Here is an 18593-nt window from a genome sequence, read left to right on the forward strand (position 1 = left end):
TTTAGTTGTTTGGCAAATATCTGTAATTTTTTACAACTTTGGCAAAAATGATTAATTAGTGTAGCTGTATAGCTGTTAAATAAAAATAATAGAAATTATAAATCATGAGAAATGGAACCTTATTAAGAATTTTCTTTAAATTTAACTTTTAAGTTCAGGGGTACATGTGCAGGTTTCTATTATATAGGTAAACTTGTGTCATGGGTGTTTGTTGTACAGATTATTTTGTTACCCAGATATTAAGCCTAGTATGCATTAGTTATTTTTCCTGATCCTATTCCCCCTCCCACCCTTTGGTGGCCCCAGTGTAGGGGGTTCCCCTTTATGGTCCATGTGTTATCATCATTTAGCTCCCTTTTATAAGTGAGAACATGTGGTATTTGATTTTCTTTTCCTATTAGTTTGCTAAGGATAATGGCCCCAAAATGATGCAAACTCTGGAAGACAACCTAGGCAATACCATTCTGGACATAGGAACAGGCAAAGGTTTTATGATGACACCAGAAGCAATTGCAACAAAAGCAAAAATTGACAAATGGGATAGAATTAAACAAGAGCTTTCTGCATGGCAAAATGAACTATTAACAGGGTAAACAGACAACCTACAGAATGGGAGTAAAGTTTTGCAAACTATGCATCTGACAAAGGTGTAATATCCAGCCTCTATAAGGAACTTAAACAAATTTACAAGAAGAAAACAACCCCATTAAAAAGTGGGCAAAGGCTGGGCGCGGTGGCTCACGCCTGTAATCCCAGCACTTTGGGAGGCCGAGGCGGGCGGATCACGAGGTCAAGAGATCAAGACCATCCTGGTCAACGTGGTGAAGCCCTGTCTCTACTAAAAATACAAACAAAATTAGCTGGGCATGGTGGTGCGTGCCTGTAATCCCAGCTACTCGGGAGGCTGAGGCAGGAGAATTGCCTGAACCCGGGAGGCAGAGGTTGCAGTGAGCTGAGATCGCGCCATTGCACTCCAGCCTGGGTAACAAGAGCGAAACTCCGTCTCAAAAAAAAAAATAATAATTTGTCATTTCTTAATTTCCTTTATTTTAGCTTCACAGAATCAAGAACGGCTATGTGCATTTAAAGATCCATATCAGCAAGACCTTGGGATAGGTGAGAGTCGAATCTCTCATGAAAATGGAACGATATTATGCTCAAAAGGTAGCACCTGCTATGGCCTTTGGGAGAAATCAAAAGGAGACATCAATCTTGTAAAACAAGGCAAGTGATACTTTCCTTACCTAAGATGACTTTGTATTTTATACAATTGATATTCATCTACAATGGACATGGGAGTACGTTAAAATCCTTTTCAGAAAAACAGTGAATTTAAAAGTGTATATATAAGGCCAGACACAGTGGCTCATGCCTGTAATCCCAGCACCTTGGGAGGCAGAGGCGGGCACTGGCTAACATGGTGAAACCTTGTCTCTGCTAAATACAAAAATTAGTGCACCTGTGGTCCCAGCTACTCGGGCGGCTGAGGCAGCAGAATCACTGAACCTGGAAGGCAGAAGTTGCAGTGATCTGAGATGGGAGTACTGCACTCCGGCTTGGGCAGCAGAGTGAGACTCCATCTCAAAACAAACAAACAAAAGTGCATATTTATATATATATCCACAAGGCCCAAATTTATGAAAGGCTATTTATTTTTAGATTATTTTAAAAACAGTTTTCTTCTTAAAATGTTGTACATACCCATTCTATGAATTGTGGAATATATAGAAAACTATAAAGAAAACGAAAGCTACAATAATATACTCTTTTAAAAATATTTTTACCGGCCGGGTACGGTGGCTCACACCTGTAATCCCAGCACTTTGGGAGGCTGAGGTGGACAGATCACGAGGTCAAGAGATAGAGACCATCCTGGACAACATAATGAAACCCCGTCTCTACTAAAAATACAAAAATTAGCTGGACGTGGTAGCATGCGCCTGTAAACCCAGCTACTCAGGAGGCTGAGATGGAAGAATTGCTTGAACCTGGAGGCAGAGGTTGCAGTGAGCTGAGATTGCACCACTGCACTCCAAGCTGGCGAGTGAGCAAGACTCCATCTCAAAAAATATATATATTTTTACTGTATTAGTTTGTCTTCTTCAGGTGTATTTTTTATGCACCTTTATGTTACTATGTGCGTGTACTTTTTTAAAAAATTAGGAATGTATTGTATAAACAATTTCATATCCATTTTTTCCACCTTAATTATAAGCATTTGTTTCATGTCATTAAAGAATCTCTGAAAACCTATTTAACTTTTGCACAACATATGATTGATTGTACACATGTATCACAGTTTACTTACAGATTATTCTATTGGTAGACATTATGTTATTTTCATGTTTTCACTGTAATGCATAGTGAAACACAGTTGTTCAGTGAACAACTTTGAATATAATTCTTTGATTGTATGTGATTGTTTTCCTTGAAAGAGATCCCTTGATGTAGAATTATTAGGTTATAAAATATATGAATATTTTAAAAATTGTATAAAAATTTCCATGTGGCTTTCTAAAAGTACTATTCATTTATATTCCCTCCAACACTGTATGAAGGTGTCTGTGTTACTGAATCCTTTTTCTTATGTATATTATTTATGTATTTGTTATTTTATTTTTGAACAGTGGCACTCTGTTGCTCAGGATAGAATGCAGTGGCACATTCATGGCTCACTGAAACCTTGACCTCTTGGGCTCAGGCAATCCTCCCAAGTTGGTAGGACCACAGGCAAGCACCACCATGCCCAGCTAATTTTTAAATGTTTGTAGAGATATGGTATTCCTATGTTGCCCAGGCTGGTCTCAAATTCCTGGGCTTAAGTGATCCTCCTGCTTTGGCTTCCCAAAGTGCTGGAATTCTAGGTGTGAGCCACTGTACCCGGCCATACTATTTTTTAAACCTAGAACAATTTACTTGGTATAGACAGAAATGAAACCTTACTCTTGCTTTAATAATTCTTAGATTAATCATGCAGTTAAACATTTTGTTGGTGGCCTTTTTCTTCCCATGAAATGTCTTTTGTATCCTTTACCATTTTTCTGTTTCTTAAAAATGTTTCCTGTTGATTTGCAAAACTGTTTCCTAGCTTATATGTACTCTCACATTTATTGAAATTACTTCTTAGTTTGCTGTTTTTCTTTTATATTTCTTTCTCATATTGTCTACTAACTTCTTTCTATTAATATTGATTTATAGGATGTTGGTCTCACATTGGAGATCCCCAAGAGTGTCACTATGAAGAATGTGTAGTAACTACCACTCCTCCCTCAATTCAAAATGGAACATACCGTTTCTGCTGTTGTAGCACAGATTTATGTAATGTCAACTTTACTGAGAATTTTCCACCTCCTGACACAACACCACTTAGTAAGTAAAGTAACTAACTTTTCTTTGTATTTCCTTTCTCCAAAAATTTGCAAGATATAAAACAAACATAAAAAACATACAAGATTGAGGCCAGGTGTGGTGGCTCATGCCTGTAATCCCAGCATTTTGAGAGGCCACAGCAGATGGATCACCTGAGGTCAGAAGTTTGAGACCAGCCTGGCCAACATGGTGAAACTGCATCAATACTAAAAGTAGAAAAAAGTTAGCTAGGCATGGTGGCAGGTGCTTGTAATCCCAGCTACTTGGGAAGCTGAGTCAGGAGAATTGCTTGAGCCCAGGATGCAGAGGTTACAGTCAGCTGAGATTGCACCATTGCACTCCAGCCTGGGCAATAAGAGTGAAACTCAAAAAAAAAAAAAAAAAAAAAAAAAAAAATTAAGGTTAGTAGGAGTGAGAGGGAGAGCATCATAAGATTACATCTAGCAAACACCTGAAATCCAAAAGAGATGCACCAGGACTTCCAAGGCATCTACATAACTTTGGTAAAATAGAGTACTGGCTACGCATGGTGGCTCATGCCTGTAATCTCAGCATTTTAGGAGGCCAGATCAGGAGGATCTCTTGAGCCCAGGAATTCAAGACCACCTTGGGCAAGATAGTGAGACCCCATCTCTATCAGCACAATAAATAAATTAGCCAGACGTAGTGGCGCTCATGTTTAGTTCCAGCTATTTGGGAGGCTGAGGTTGGAGGATTGCTTGAGCCTGGGAAGTTGAGGCTGCAACGATTGTTCCACTGCCCTCTATCCTAGGTGACAGAGCAAGACTCTGTCTCAAAATAGTATAAAATATAGTAGTTTCCAGCCTATATGGAGGGAAATTTGGTTAAGACTAAACTACATGTGTGCTTACTCTTTTCACATTTCTAGGACTTTATCTGGAAATACACCTTCAATATTATGAATATACATAGACATCAAGTTGCTTATTGTAGTATTTTTTTGAGATGGAGCTTTGCTTTTGTTGCCCAGGCTGAAGTGCAATGGCGTGATCTCGATTCACTACAACCTCCGACTCCCTGGCTCAAGCAATTCTCCTGCTTCAGCCTACCAAGTAGCTGGGATTACAAGCATGCACCACCATGCCCAGCTAATTTTTGTATTTTTAGTAGAGATGGGGTTTCACCATGTTGGCCAGGATGGTCTTGATCTCTTGACCTCATAATCCACCCACCTTAGCCTCCCAAAGTGTTGGGATTACAGGCATGAGCCAGCATGCCTGGCCTGCAGTATTATTTTTAACTGAACAATATTAGGAAGTGAATGTTCAAGAATAGGATATTAGTTGAAATATACTGTGGTACATACATGAATGGAGTGTCAACTATACAGCTGTAAAAAAAAAATAAGATCTCTATGTACTAACCTAGTGATTTTCACAGGTAATATTAGATACAAAAAGTATGTATAATAGGCTCTCTTTTATAAAACTGGAAGGAAAATAAAAAAGCATATCTACTCTTGACTTATCTTTACAAAAAGAAACAAAGATTAGCTGGGCACGGTGGCACGTGCCTGTAATCCCAGCTACTCAGGAAGCTGAGGCAGGAGAATTGCTTGAACCCTGGAGGCGGAGATTGCTGTGAGCCGAGATTGCACCATTGCACTCCAGCCTGGGTAACGAGCAAAACTCCATCTCAATAAAAAATAAATAAATAAAATAAAATCTTTTAAATAAAAAAAAAAAAAAAAAAGAAAGAAAGAATAAATTAGAAAATAATGAACTTGCTTACTTATAAGGGATCCAAGGAATGGGACAGAAAGGATATGGAAAGGAGTGATGATGGGGTATAGTGGCTCACACCTGTAATCCTAGCATTTTGGGAGGCCAAGGTGGGCGGATCACGAGGTCAAGAGATCAATACCATCCTGGCCAACATGGTGAAACCCTGTCTCTACTGAAAATACAAAAATTAGCTGGGTGTGGTGGTATGCACCTGTAGTCCCAGCTACTTGGGAGGCTGAGGCAGGAGAATTGCTTGAAACTAGGAGGTGGAGATTGCAGTGAGCCGAGGTCATGCCACTACACTCTAGCCTGGTGAGAGAGAAAGGGACTCCATCAAAAAATAAAAATAAAAAAAAAAGGAATAACAGTTCTCTGAGTGTACCTTTTTGTATGTAATTTTTACTATTGGTATTGTGTAAATATTCTACATAAGCAAAAAAATTAAGTACCTAAGAATGGAAAGGAGAAAAATACCTCAAGCTGTAACCAAATTGAAATAAATGAACCCAATCATTTTTCATATTACTACAATAACTACACTGATAACAAAATTATTGAAAGATAAGGAAAAAAAACTAAAGAAAAAAGAACTAATCCAAGTGATTAGTTTATAAACACAGTATTTGACTATATATACTCTTTTGTGCAAGATGCAATATAAAGGATGAGGGAGAATTACAAACAAATACTGAACTAGTAGTGTGGGTAAAGTAGTGAAACCATTGTAGATGGATTATAGGATTAAGAAAATGAGTTCAAGTCGAGCTCAGCCTGAACTGTAATCTCAGCACTTTGGGAGGCTGAGGTGGGCAGATCAAAAGGTCAAGAGATCGTGACTATCATCCCGGCCAACATGGTGAAACCCTGTCTCTACAAAAAATACAAAAATTAGCTGCGCCTGTAATCCCAGCTACTCAGGAGGCTGAGGCAGGAGAATCTCTTGAACCTGTGAAGTGGAGGTTGCAGTGAGCTGAGATCGTGCCACTGTACTCCAGTCTGGTGACAGAGCAAGACTTCATCTCAAAAAAAAAAAAAAAAGAAAATGAGTTGATGTACTTGTATGTCAGGGTTCTTACAGAAGAAATAGGAATATACAATTATCAAATGGGGAGACAGAAGAAAAACCCATGCAAATAGATTGCAATTCGAGGTATCAGTATGGACTTATACTTAAAAAAATATGCGTATGTATGTGTTACATGCATGTATATGTGGCTCTATACATGTGTGTATATAAATAAATATATAAATGTATTTATACACACATGGCAAATGTATGTATTTTACATCTCTGTCCATTGAAAAGGATAAGAAACAGTAGTACCCCGGTAGCAGTGACCATGCATAATGCCCACATCTTAGTCTCTAATACCGTTCTCCACTAAAAAGGAACCAAGACTTCTTGGAAAAATGATTTATTCCAAGACTGGAGCAGGATAGGTGTAAGATAAACCTGGGACATCTTATAATGTTTTAAAATTTTTGTAGGAAAGTAAGGAAAGAGCCTGTAATCCCAGCACTTTGGGAGACCAAGGCAAGAGGATTGCTTGAGCCTAGGAGTTTGAGACTAGCCTGGGCAACATAGACCCCATCTCAAAAAAAATTAAAAAGTAGCCAGATGTGGCACATGTCTGTAGTCCCACCTACTTGGGAGGTTGAGGTGGGAGGATCACTTGAACTTGGGAAGTCAAGGCTGCAATGAGCTGTGATCAGGCCACTATACTCCAGCCTGGGCAAACGAGTGAGACCCTGTCTCAAAAACAAAAGGCAAAGAAAGGAAGGAAAGAAGTTCCTAAAAATATGATGGAGACTTGTCATAGGACAGAGGAGCCAGCTGGAAGGAACTCCCACTGACTAAATCTGGGTCATTTTGAGTGCTAAAACAATTAAGTACATTAATGAATTGTGAACTACTGTAAGAAAAATGAATCATGCATAGAATGTCAAGTGCCAACTGGTAAATGTAGGAATGCTGGAGTTGGCAGCTTATTATTCTTCAACCATTGTGTTAAGGATTGGATCAGGCAAGAATCATCAAAGGATCCTAAATCTAGGGGCAGTTTCAATGAGGAGCCAGGATATTTGCATGCCTCCCACATATCTCAAGGGAAAAATAAGTAATTATAAAATGGGAAAAATGGACACCTTGACCAGGTAATAAAAATTAACATCATTAATGAAGGGCATATGGAAATCCATTATACCTGGAGAAGGCCACATAACTAATTTAGAACTATATTCCAGTTAAGAATGCATAACCTGAATTCAGTCATGAGGTAGCATCACACAAACCCCAAATTAGGAATGTTCTGTTACAAGGAGGGGGATCATATTCTTCAAAAATGTGTCATGTAAGACAGAATGTGGAACAGGTCTAGGTCAAAGGAAGCTAAAAAGACTGGACAACTAGGCAGTGCCTGTCTTAGACTGAATGAGAACAATGAGATAAAAGACATTGTTGAGCCAATTGACAAAATGGATGACTAGACAACAATGTTTCAATGTTAAATGTGCTGAAGCTATTAACAATACTGTGGTTTTATCAGAGAATAACCATATTCTTAGGAAATAAATCTAAGAAGTGTTTAAGAATAAAGTACCATGATTATACTGTGTAATGGTTCAAAAAACGTGTGTGTGTGTGTGTGTGTGTGTGTGTGTATGTGTGTAAAGAGAGAACAAAAGCAAACAGAATAAAATGGTATTAGTAGGTGAATCTGGGTGAAAGAATATGGTGTATTCTTTGTACCATTCTTGCAACTGTTGTGGAAGTTATAAATTATTTCCAAATAAAAATTTAAACAATTCTTAGTTTAAAAATTTAAAATATAGCACATCTCAAGAATTTTCTTAGTCAGCAGATTTTATCAGACTGTACTCTGGGATCATCAGTTTTGGATTATTTCCTTTGATGTGTTGATGAAGCACTAAACTGAAAGCAATAGGAAATTTTCTTTATAACCATAGTTTCTAACTACTGAAGGCCATTAGCTTCTGTTTGGAGATTGTATTGGATACATTTATTTTCCACAAATAAAACAAGGTCTCTAATTTTCACTTGTACCTCTAGCTAAATAAAAGAGGGAAAGTGGCCAGGTGCTCATGCCTATAATCCCATTACTTTGGGAGGCCAAGGTGGATGGATCACCTGAGGTCAGGAGTTCGACACTAGCTTGGCCAACATGGTGAAACCCTGTTTCTACTAAAAATAGAAAAATTAGTCAGGCATGGTGGTAAACACCTGTAATCCCAGCCACCTGGGAGGCTGTGGCAGAAGAATCGCCTGAACCTAGTAGGTGGAGATTGCAGTGAGCTGAGATTGCTTACTGCACTCCAGCCTGGGTGACAGAGACTCCGTCTCAGAAAAAGAAAGAGGGTAAGTGAATTTGTTCATACATTATCCTCAAAGATCTTTACAGCTGCATTGCATTTCAGATTGTTACCTAGGTCTTAGTTTAGTTTACTATGACCCCAAAGTTAGGATTATTGCCTACCAGGAATCAGTAATGCTATTGCAATAAAAAAGGGAAGTGTTTAAGTAAAGTGCTCTAATTTGGAAGCATTAACACAGTTTATATTTTTTGTTCTTCAAACAAAAAAATTGAGTGAAGTTAAAGTTGGCAAACAAGATCAATTTTGGCTTTTGCATTAACCTCAAGAAAAATAACTACTGTTAAATGGACTGTCAGAGATTTAGTCCACAAATGCTAGGTGTTTAACAAAAAGAAAAATAGTTTTATTTTTGAAATTTAAAGAAAGAAATTAAAATATAAGACAGGCATGGTGGCTTACTCCCTTAATCCCAGCACTTTGGGAGGCTGAGGTCAGTGGATCACCTGAGGTCAGGAGTTTAAGACCAGCCTGACCAACATGGGGAAACCCCATCTCTACTAAAAATACAAAATTAGTTGGGCGTGGTGGTGCAGGCCTGTAATCCCAGCTACTTGGGAGGCTGAGGCAGGAGAATCTCTTGAATCCAGGAGGCGGAGGTTCTGGTGAGCCAAGATTGCGCTGTTGCACTCCAGCCTGAGCAATGAGAGGAGAGGAAAACTCCTTCTCAAAAAAAAAAAATTATAAAATTCAGAAACAGAACTTTTGCTCATGGCCATATAATAATAAATAGAAAGTTTGGTGATGGTGAGTTTTTTTCTCCTTTATACTTTTTCCTTAATGCAGGGCATGGTGGCTCATGCTTGTAATCCCAGCATTTTGGGAGGCAAAGGCAGGTGGATCACTTGAGCCTAGCAGTTTGAAACCAGTCTGGGCAACATGGTGAAACCCTATCTCTACTAAAAATACAAAAATTAGCCAGGCACAGTGGCATGCACCTGTGATCCCAGCTACTTGGGTGGTTGAGATGGGGAGGATCGCTTGAGCCTGGGAGGTAGAAGTTGCTAATGGCCGAGATTGTGCCACTGCACTCCAGCTTAGAGTACAGGGTGAGAACCTGTCTCCAAAAAAATTTTTTTAATGAAAAATTCCAGTTACTGAATATTTAACATAAAAATTTTTATCAAAAACACATTTTTAAATTACTAAAAACTGGCCAGGCATGGTGGCTCACGCCTGTAATCCAGCACTTTGGGAGGCCAAGTTGGGTAGATCACTTGAGGTTAGGAGTTTGAGACAGCCTGACTAACATGGAGAAACCCCATCTCTACTAAAAATACAAAAAATTAACTGGGCTTGATGGTGGCTGCTTGTAATCCCAGCTACTCCGGAGACTGAGGCATGAGAACACTGGAACCTGGGAGGTGGAGGTTGTAGTGAGCAGAGATCACACCATTGCACTTCAGCCTAGGCAACAGAGTGAGACACCATGTCTAAATAAGTCTCAAAATAAATAAAATAAAATAACTAAAAACTTGTGCAAACCTAGCAAAGAAAGAAGTGGATGGCTAGGCATGGTGGCTCACACCTGTAATCCTGGTTTTGAGAAAAATGATTTAAAATAATCTATAATCAGTCTTTTCCTCCCTTTGTCAGTTTCTGCTGGTATCATAGAGGTAAGAGAAGTTATATTTTAAATAGTAATTTAATATGTATTATAAGATGTTTTTTGTTTATTACAAAATCTGTGAACCTTGGCACTTCCTAATGAAACACTTTTAATATCATTCAATAAAGTTACGTGTTCATTTTATGGTATGTAAACTATACCTTAATTAAAATATTAAAATAAAATGTTCATTATTAAATCTTGTGAGAAGAGTGTTCACTGAAAAATTATCTCTATACTTCACATACCACATTTTTGTGATGGCTGATGAAGCCTTGCTTTTGCATAGCTTTTTGTTTGTTTGTTTGTTTGTTTGAGATATAATCTTACTTTGTTGCCCAGGCTGGAGTGCAGTGGTGCAATCTTGGCTCACTGCAACCTCTGCCTCCTGGGTTCAAGTGAATCTTGTGTCTCAGCCTCTCAAGTAGCTGGGATTATAGGTGGATGCCACCACACACAGCTAATTTTTGCATATTTAGTAGAGATGGAGTTTTGCCATGTTGGTCATGCTGGTCTTCAACTCCTGACCTCAGGTGATCCACCCTCCTTGGCCTTCCAAAGTGCTGGGATTACAGGCATGAGCCACCTTTTCCGGCCTGCCTAGTATTCTATATTTTAATAGTGCTATCACTTCCATAAACTTTTTAAAGATATTTTCTTAACATTTAGGTAGTTTAGTAAAAACCAGCCTAATGAGTAGAATGGTAATTGAAGTAGCTGTGTTTCTCTGACAGAGATGACTTACAGTTTATCTTCCTTTAAGTTTTTACTTATCATTATATTGGTAGACAATAAGTGTCAAGTGTTCATATTTTGGGCCCCCAACAGAGAATGTGTTAAAACTTTTAAATTTGAAATTATTTCAAAGTTATTTAAGAAGTTACAAAAATAGTACAAAGAACTCCCATATTACACTTTACTCACATTCACCAATTGTTAATATTTTGCTGTATTTGCTCTATCATTCTTCCCCAAATAGATAATATATACTTCATTATGTTTTCTGAACTTCTTGCAGATCAGTTGCAAGCATCATATCTGAATTAATATGTATGTAGTAATTGTCTTTTTGTCTGTCTTTTCTAATAGACTCTGAAGTTCTTTGTGAGAGGGACTTTTATAATGCCCCTTTGTCTCCACAGTGACTATAATTACAAGGCTTTTCATTTATAGTAATGATGAGATGTTTCTCTTTAAAATACATATTTTTGGCTGGGCATGGTGGCTCATGCCTGCAATCTCAGCACTTTGGGAGGCCAAGGCAGGCAGATCACCTGAGGTCAGGGGTTTGAAACCAGTCTGACCAACATGGTGAAACCTTGCCTCTACAAAAATACAAAAATTAGCCAGGTGTGATGGCAGGTACCTGTAATCCCAACTACTCAGGAGACTGAGGTAGGAGAAACACTTGAACCCACGAGGTGGAGGTTTGCAGTGAGCCAACACTGAGCCACTGTACTCCAGCCTGGGTGACAGAGCGAAACTCCGTCTCAAAAAAAAAAAAACAAAAAAACATATTTTTTAAATGAGATGATTTGAAAAAAATATTAAATAACAAACCACACCCAGCCTGAGTCTTTCAAGTTATCTACTCTGTTTAAAAAGAAAACCAGTCTTTAAGTAAGTTTATATCTATAGTATTCTTTTACTTTCTTACACCCTTAATTCATCTTCTTTTGTTTATAAATTTTAGAGTTTGAAAGAATTGTATAATTATTACAAAGTTTAGAAACTTATTTTAGAACAATTTCTTGATAAGATTTCTGGAATTGGTATAATTAACCTCCCTAACTCTAAAGTAAACAGGATAGTTAAGTCAACAGCAAAGCAGGCACAATTTTGTGTGTGCTTTTTTAAATTACATCAATCTAATTCATTCTATTCAGTGTTGATGGTGAAAGTCAGTATATAGATGTGGGATCCTTTTCTTTATATTATTTGTTAAATTAATAGTTGGATCCTTGATGAGAAATGAAGATTGAATTGCATCTGAAGCTGGCTTTAAAAAATCACATTCTTGGCTAGGCGCAGTGGCTCATGCCTGTAATCCCAGCACTTTGGGAGGCTGAGGCTGGTGGATCACAAGGTCAGGAGTTGGAGACCAGCCTGACCAATATGGTCAAACTACGTCTCTACTAAAAATACAAAAATTAGCCAGGCATGGTGACACACAACTGTAGTCCCAGCTACTCAGGAAGCTGAGGCAGAAGAATCGCTTGAACCTGGGAGGCAGAAGTTGCAGTGAGCCAAGATTGTGCCACTGCACTCCAGCCTGGGCAACAGAGTGAGACTCTGTCTCAAAAACAGTAAAAAAGAAAAAGAAATCACATTCTAATTCATTCTGTGTTCTTAAGATTAGAAATTTATATTTCCAGAGTCTGGCAGCATTTGTCTTTATCTCCCACCAATCTAGAAAACAAAGCCTGTATTCAAAGAAGCAGTTGTTGGCATAGGGCCATGGGTGGGTTATTAGCTATTGTCAATGTATAGTAATATTTCACTTAAATGAGAAGGCCTGAAAGTCTTCATTCAGGAAGCAAAACAATGTATATTACATTTTTATACCTTTTTTTTGAGACAAAGTCTCACTCTGTCACCCAGGCTGGAGTACAGTGGTGCGAACTTGGCTCACTGCAACCTCCGCCTCCCAGGCTCAAGCAATTCTCCTGCCTCAGCCTCTCAAGTAGCTGGGATTACAGGCCCCTGCTACCATACCCGGCAAATTTCTTTTTTTTTTTTTTTTTTTTTTTTTTTGTATTTTTAGTAGAGATGGGGTTTCACCATGTTGGCCAAGCTAGTCTCGAACTCCTGACCTCAGGTGATCTACCTGCCTCAACCTTCCAAAGTGCTAGGATTGCAGGCGTTATCCATTGCGCCCGGCCACATTTTTATACTTTTAAAAATTACTAGTGTAACATCTCATGTACCCTATAAATAAGTATACCTATTATATACCCACAAAAATAAATAATTAAAAAAATATTAGTGTAGAAGGCACAGGACAAGAAAAATAAAGGTTTGCATTATTTAGGAAAATAGTAATTCTTTAATGCAATAGTAACAAGATTCTATTTATACATTATTTTTTGTTCATCAGATAGTTTTCATTCTGAAGTTTTGCTAGCTCTGCACTTCTGAATGCCAGCCACTATCCTGTATCTACCTACCTACCTACCTTGCTCCTCTCCTCTCAAAAAGTAATCCTTTTTTATGTTGGGGTTCTTAAAATTTTACATTACTGCCCGGTGTGGTGGCTCAAGCCTGTAATCCCAGCACTTTGGGAGGCCAAGGCGGGTGGATCACGAGGTCAAGAGATCGAAACCATCCTGGTCAACATGATGAAACCCCGTCTCTACTAAAAATACAAAAAATTAGCTGGGCGTGGTGGCACGTGTCTGTAATCCCGGCTACTCGGGAGGCTGAGGCAGGAGAATTGCCTGAACCCAGGAGGCGGAAGTTGCAGTGAGCTGAAATCGCATCATTGCACTCCAGCCTGGGTAACGAGCGAAACTCCGTCTCAAAAAAAAAAGAACCTAAAAATGATGAACAAAGCAAAACCTTGTGACTGACCTGGCTTTCACTGAAGAACTTTTCATCTGTGAAATATAAGTCCCAAGCAAATATGCTGGAATTGACCAGTGTTTAAAAAATAAATATCTTCTGAAATACTGGACAGAATTGGATGTAGATCATGGAATTATTTCCATGTCTTTATTTCAACAACTGCAATTTTTCTTTTCTTTTTAAGATTTCCAATTCCATGTGTATCCCTCTCTTCCTGCCTTAACTGTGTGTCATTTTCTTATAATGTGCTTTCTGATTACTGAGCATTTTCTGCATATTTTATGTGCAAAAAACAATTATCCATCTAATAATCATTCAGTGGTTTCAGATACAAACATACTATAATAGAGTCATAGATACATGAAAACATTTCAAATACATTCAAAACCAACATGAAACTAGCCATGATTTGAGTAACAAGCATCTTTAAAATAATGTTAAATAGGCTGGGTGTGGCGGCTCACACCTGTAATCCTAGCACTTTGGAAGTCCAAGGCAGGCAGCTCACGAGGTCAGGAGTTTGAGACCAGCCTGGGCAACATGGTAAAATCCTATCTCTACTAAAATACAAAAAAATTAGCTGAGTGTGGTGGTGTGTACCTGTAATCCCAGTTACTTGGGAGGCTGAGAAAGGAGAATTGCTTGAACCTGCAAGGCAGAATTTGCGGTGAGCCTAGATCACACCATTGCAGAGATGGGGTTTTACCATGTTGGCCAGGCTGGTCTCGAACTCCTGACCTTAGGTAATCTGCCTGCCTTGGCCTCCCAAAGTGCTAGGATTACAGGTGTGAGCCACTGCGCCCAACCTGAAACTGTTTTCTAATACAAAGGTTTACTGCTGTATTTTCTTCTTGGGTTTTATAGCTCTTATATTGAGGTCTGTGATCATTTTGAGTTAAGTTTTATATATGGCATGAGGTAGGAAGTATGACTTTGTTCTTTTGTTTAATATCCAGTTTTCCAGTATCATTTGTTAAAAATAGTGTTTTTTCCAATTGAATTGTCTTAGCAGCCTTGTCAAAAATCAGTTGATCATACATGTAAGTGTTTATTTCTGAACTCTTAATTCTGTTCCATTGATCAGTATGTCAAAGATTAATTGATACTTAACCCAGGACCACACTGTCTTGAAAACTATTGCTTTGTAATTAGTTTTAAAATAGAGAAAGCCAAGCTCTCCAACTTTGCTCTTCTTTTGCTTTCTTTCTTTCTTTCTTTTTTTGAGGGAGAATTTCACTCTTGTTGCCCAGACTAGAGTACAATGGTGTGATCTCAGCTCACTACAACCTCCACTTTCAGGGTTCAAGCAATTCTCCTGTCTTAGCCTCCCAAGTAGCTGGGATTACAGGCTTGCACTACCACACCCAGCTAAATTTTGTATTTTTAATAGATACAGGGTTTCACCATGTTGGCCATGGCTGATCTGACCTTGGATGATCCGCCCTCCTTGGCCTCCGAAAGTGCTGAGGTTATAGGCATGATCCACAGCACCCAGCTTGTTCTTTTTCAAGATTATTATGGCTGTTCTGGGTTCCTTGCATTTCCTTATGAATTGTGATCAGTTTTCCATATCTGCAAAAAAGACAACTGGGATTTTGATAGGCAGTTTGGGGAGTATTGCTATATTAACAATAGTAAGTCTTATTAATAAACATGAGATATCTTTCCATTTATGTAGACCTTTGTTCATTTCTTGCAACAGTGTTTTATAGTTTACTCAGTGTACAAGTCTTACACTTCTTTGTTAAATTTATTCCTAATTATTTTTCAGAGTAGTTTTCTGTCTCTGGACAAGACAGCTGCATGTACTGTATATACCAGTTACAAGAAATTATTTTGCAAAAATTTTAGCTGTGGTAAAATACCCCACAGCTAAAATAAAATGTAAAATTTACCATCTTACCATTTTTAAGTGTACAGTTCAGTATAGTTCATATTGTCATACAATCTATCTCCAGAACTGTTCACCTTCAGGTACCGAAACTCTGTACCCATTACATAACAACTCACTATTATCCCTTCTCCTCAGGACCTTCAAGCACCCTCTACTTTCTGTCTGTATGAATTTGGCTATTCTAAGTACATCATATAAATAGAATGTCATATTTGTCTTTTTGCAACTAGCTCCTTTCACTTAGCATAATATCATCAAGGTTCATCCATCACAAGATGCTACACATGCTACAAAGCATGTTTTAGCATTTTCTTTCTTTCTTTTTTTAAGTCTGGATAATCCATTTTATGCAAATACCACATTTATTCATTCATCATGGACACTTGGGTTACTTCTACCTCTTGGCTATTATGATTAAAGCTTCAATGAATGTGGGTTTACAAATATCTCTTTGAGACCCTGGTTTCAGTTCCTTGGGATGTATACCAAGAAATAGAATTGCTGAATCATATGATAATCATGCTATTTTTAATTTTTTTTTTTTTTAAGAGACAGGGTCTTGCTTTGTTGCCCAGACTGGAATGCAGTGGTACGATCATAGCTCACTGTAATCTTGAACTCCTGGGCTCAAGTGATCCTCCTACCTCAGCCTCCTGGGTAGCTAGGATTACAGGCACATGACCCCATGCCTGGCTAATTTAAAAATTTTATTTTAGAGATAGGATCTTGCTATTGCTGCCAGGTTGGTTGTGAACATTTGGCCTGAAGTAATCCTCTCTGGGTGACATAGGCAGAGGGATGTTTGACACAGAAGAGGAGAAGACAGTGTGACCATGGAGACAAAGATTGGAGTAATGCAATGACAATCGAAGGAGTGCTAGGAAATCCAAGGAAAGCTGGCAGAGGAAAATAATGGACTTTCCCCTAGAGCCTCCTGGGTAGTGGCAGCTGTAGTCCTACCACCATCTTGATTTGACCCAGGAAACTTTACTTTATATTTCTGTTTTCTAGAACAATGAAAGGATAAATTTTTACAGTCAGCAAAGTTATGACAAATTTGTTATACCAGCCATTGGAAACTAATGTATCCCCAGAGAAAAGTTAACAAGCCATGTTTGCTTTTAGAAATGCGGAACAGTCTTGGTGAAGTGGCTTACACCTATAATCCCAGCACTTTAGGAGGCTGAGGTGGGCAGCTCATGAGATCAGGAGATCTAGACCATCCTGGCTAACATGGTGAAACTCTGTCTCTACTAAAACTACAAAAAATTAGCTGGGCGTGGTTAAACAAACCTGTAGTCCCAGCTACTCGGGAGGCTGAGGCAGGAGAATCACTTGAACCTGGGAGGCAGAGGTTGCAGTGAGCCAACATCGTACCACTGCATTCCAGCCTAGGTGACAGAGTGAGACTCAAAAAAAAGAAAAAGAAACACAGAACAAATCCATCTCACTTCTGCCTTCCAAATTTTTCTAAGTACATTGAGTTGGCTGATGCTACATTAAATCTGGAATCCTAAATGCAAGAGAGTTTAGAAAATGTAGGATTTTTACTTTTTAACCTTTGCACTTCAGGAAGGGACACTATAATAGAATGAAGCCTGAATGGATGTTAAGGGGCAGTCTGCCATATCTTATTAAAGTATTTTTTTCTCAGCTAACTCTCTGGGAGAATGAGATTTACAGAGAAGGCAGTAAATGGAGTGGAGTTTTTTTTTTTTTTTTTTTTTAAAGATGAATATAGAGGATATTTCTATTCCAGTCCAAAATTTCCTGTGTCTCTGTCAGTATTTGTTTTTTCAAGAAGCAGTCACAGTTTATCTGTGCCACTGCCCTTTAGCTTGCTGATCTTTCTTTGCCGCCTGCTCCTTCGTGCCTTCCTTCAGGCACATTTTAGTGTTTCTAGTCCATGGACTGTGGTGATGTCTTTCTAAGCACATATACAAACATCCTTAGGAGATCAGGTACAGTGGCTCATGCCTGTAATCCCAGCACTTTGGGAGGCCAAGGTGGGCGGATCACTTGGCTAACATGATGAAACCTTGTCTCTACTAAAAATACAAAAATGAGCTGTGCGTAGTTATGGGTGACTGTAATCCCAGCTACTCAGGAGGCTGAGACAGGAGAATTGCTTGAACTGGGGAGGCCGAGGTCGTAGTGAGCCAAGATCACACCACTGCATTCCAGCCTGGGTGACAGAGCAAGACTCTGTCTCAAAAACAAAAAAGATCCTTAGGATATTGTCATAGACTTCCCTTTTCCCCACCACCCCAATTCTGAGTTAATTCAGCTGACCAAATATTTGAGTCTAAGCACTCAAGGCCACCGGAAACTAATGTACCCCCAGAGAAAAGTTAACAAGCCATGTTCTGGGTGAAGTGGCTTACACCTATAATCCCAGCACTTTAGGATGCCGAGGTGGGCAGCTCATGAGATCAGGAGATCTAGACCATCCTGGCTAACATGGTGAAAACCTGTCTCTACTAAAACTACAAAAAGGCATGAAAACAGTTGTATTTTTTGAAAATGACTTAAACATCCATTTTAAAAAGTTATGCCATGGTAATAAATAAGAAATGATTAGCCGTAACACAGTGTATGGTGATGACATGGTTTGCCAGGGTATTAAAGTCGGACATGTACTCTCTCCTAGGGGCAGCAGCATGAGGTCTTTAGAAAAGTATTTGGCAGCTTCAGCATATCTGAGCAACATTTCTCAAGAACTTTTGTTTATGTAACTTCCTCTAAATCAATCAATAAATAAATCAATCTTTTTGCTGTTGTACGTGGCTTATAATAGAACCAATAGCCCGAGTTAACTCAGCTGCCCAGGTATTTGAGAATCCAAGCACGTAGGGCATTTAATAGTTTCATTAGAATGATTTTTAAATTACCCATTTCTAAAAATTATGCCAGAGTAATAAATAAGAAGTGATTAGCTATAACACAGTTTGTGGTAATGATGTGGTTTCTCAGGGTGTTAAAATTGTTTGTTAATGTCACAGGACCATGTGATTTCAGATTA

General features: G+C 38.6%; 1 protein-coding gene across 1 annotated transcript in view; it reads left to right on the forward strand.

Annotated features, from left to right (window-relative positions):
• The window catches only part of BMPR2 (bone morphogenetic protein receptor type 2), a 173377-nt gene that overhangs the window by 76927 nt on the left and 77857 nt on the right, over positions 1 to 18593 (forward strand). Inside the window, exons 2-3 of the mRNA XM_035305333.3 lie at positions 1054 to 1224; positions 3199 to 3369. Of these exons, the coding sequence (XP_035161224.1) occupies positions 1054 to 1224; positions 3199 to 3369 (342 nt within the window). The remainder of the gene's footprint in view (positions 1 to 1053; positions 1225 to 3198; positions 3370 to 18593) is intronic.

Source organism: Callithrix jacchus, chromosome 6, assembly GCF_049354715.1.
Source record: "Callithrix jacchus isolate 240 chromosome 6, calJac240_pri, whole genome shotgun sequence".
In the NCBI taxonomy this organism is placed as follows: Eukaryota; Metazoa; Chordata; class Mammalia; order Primates; family Cebidae; genus Callithrix; species Callithrix jacchus.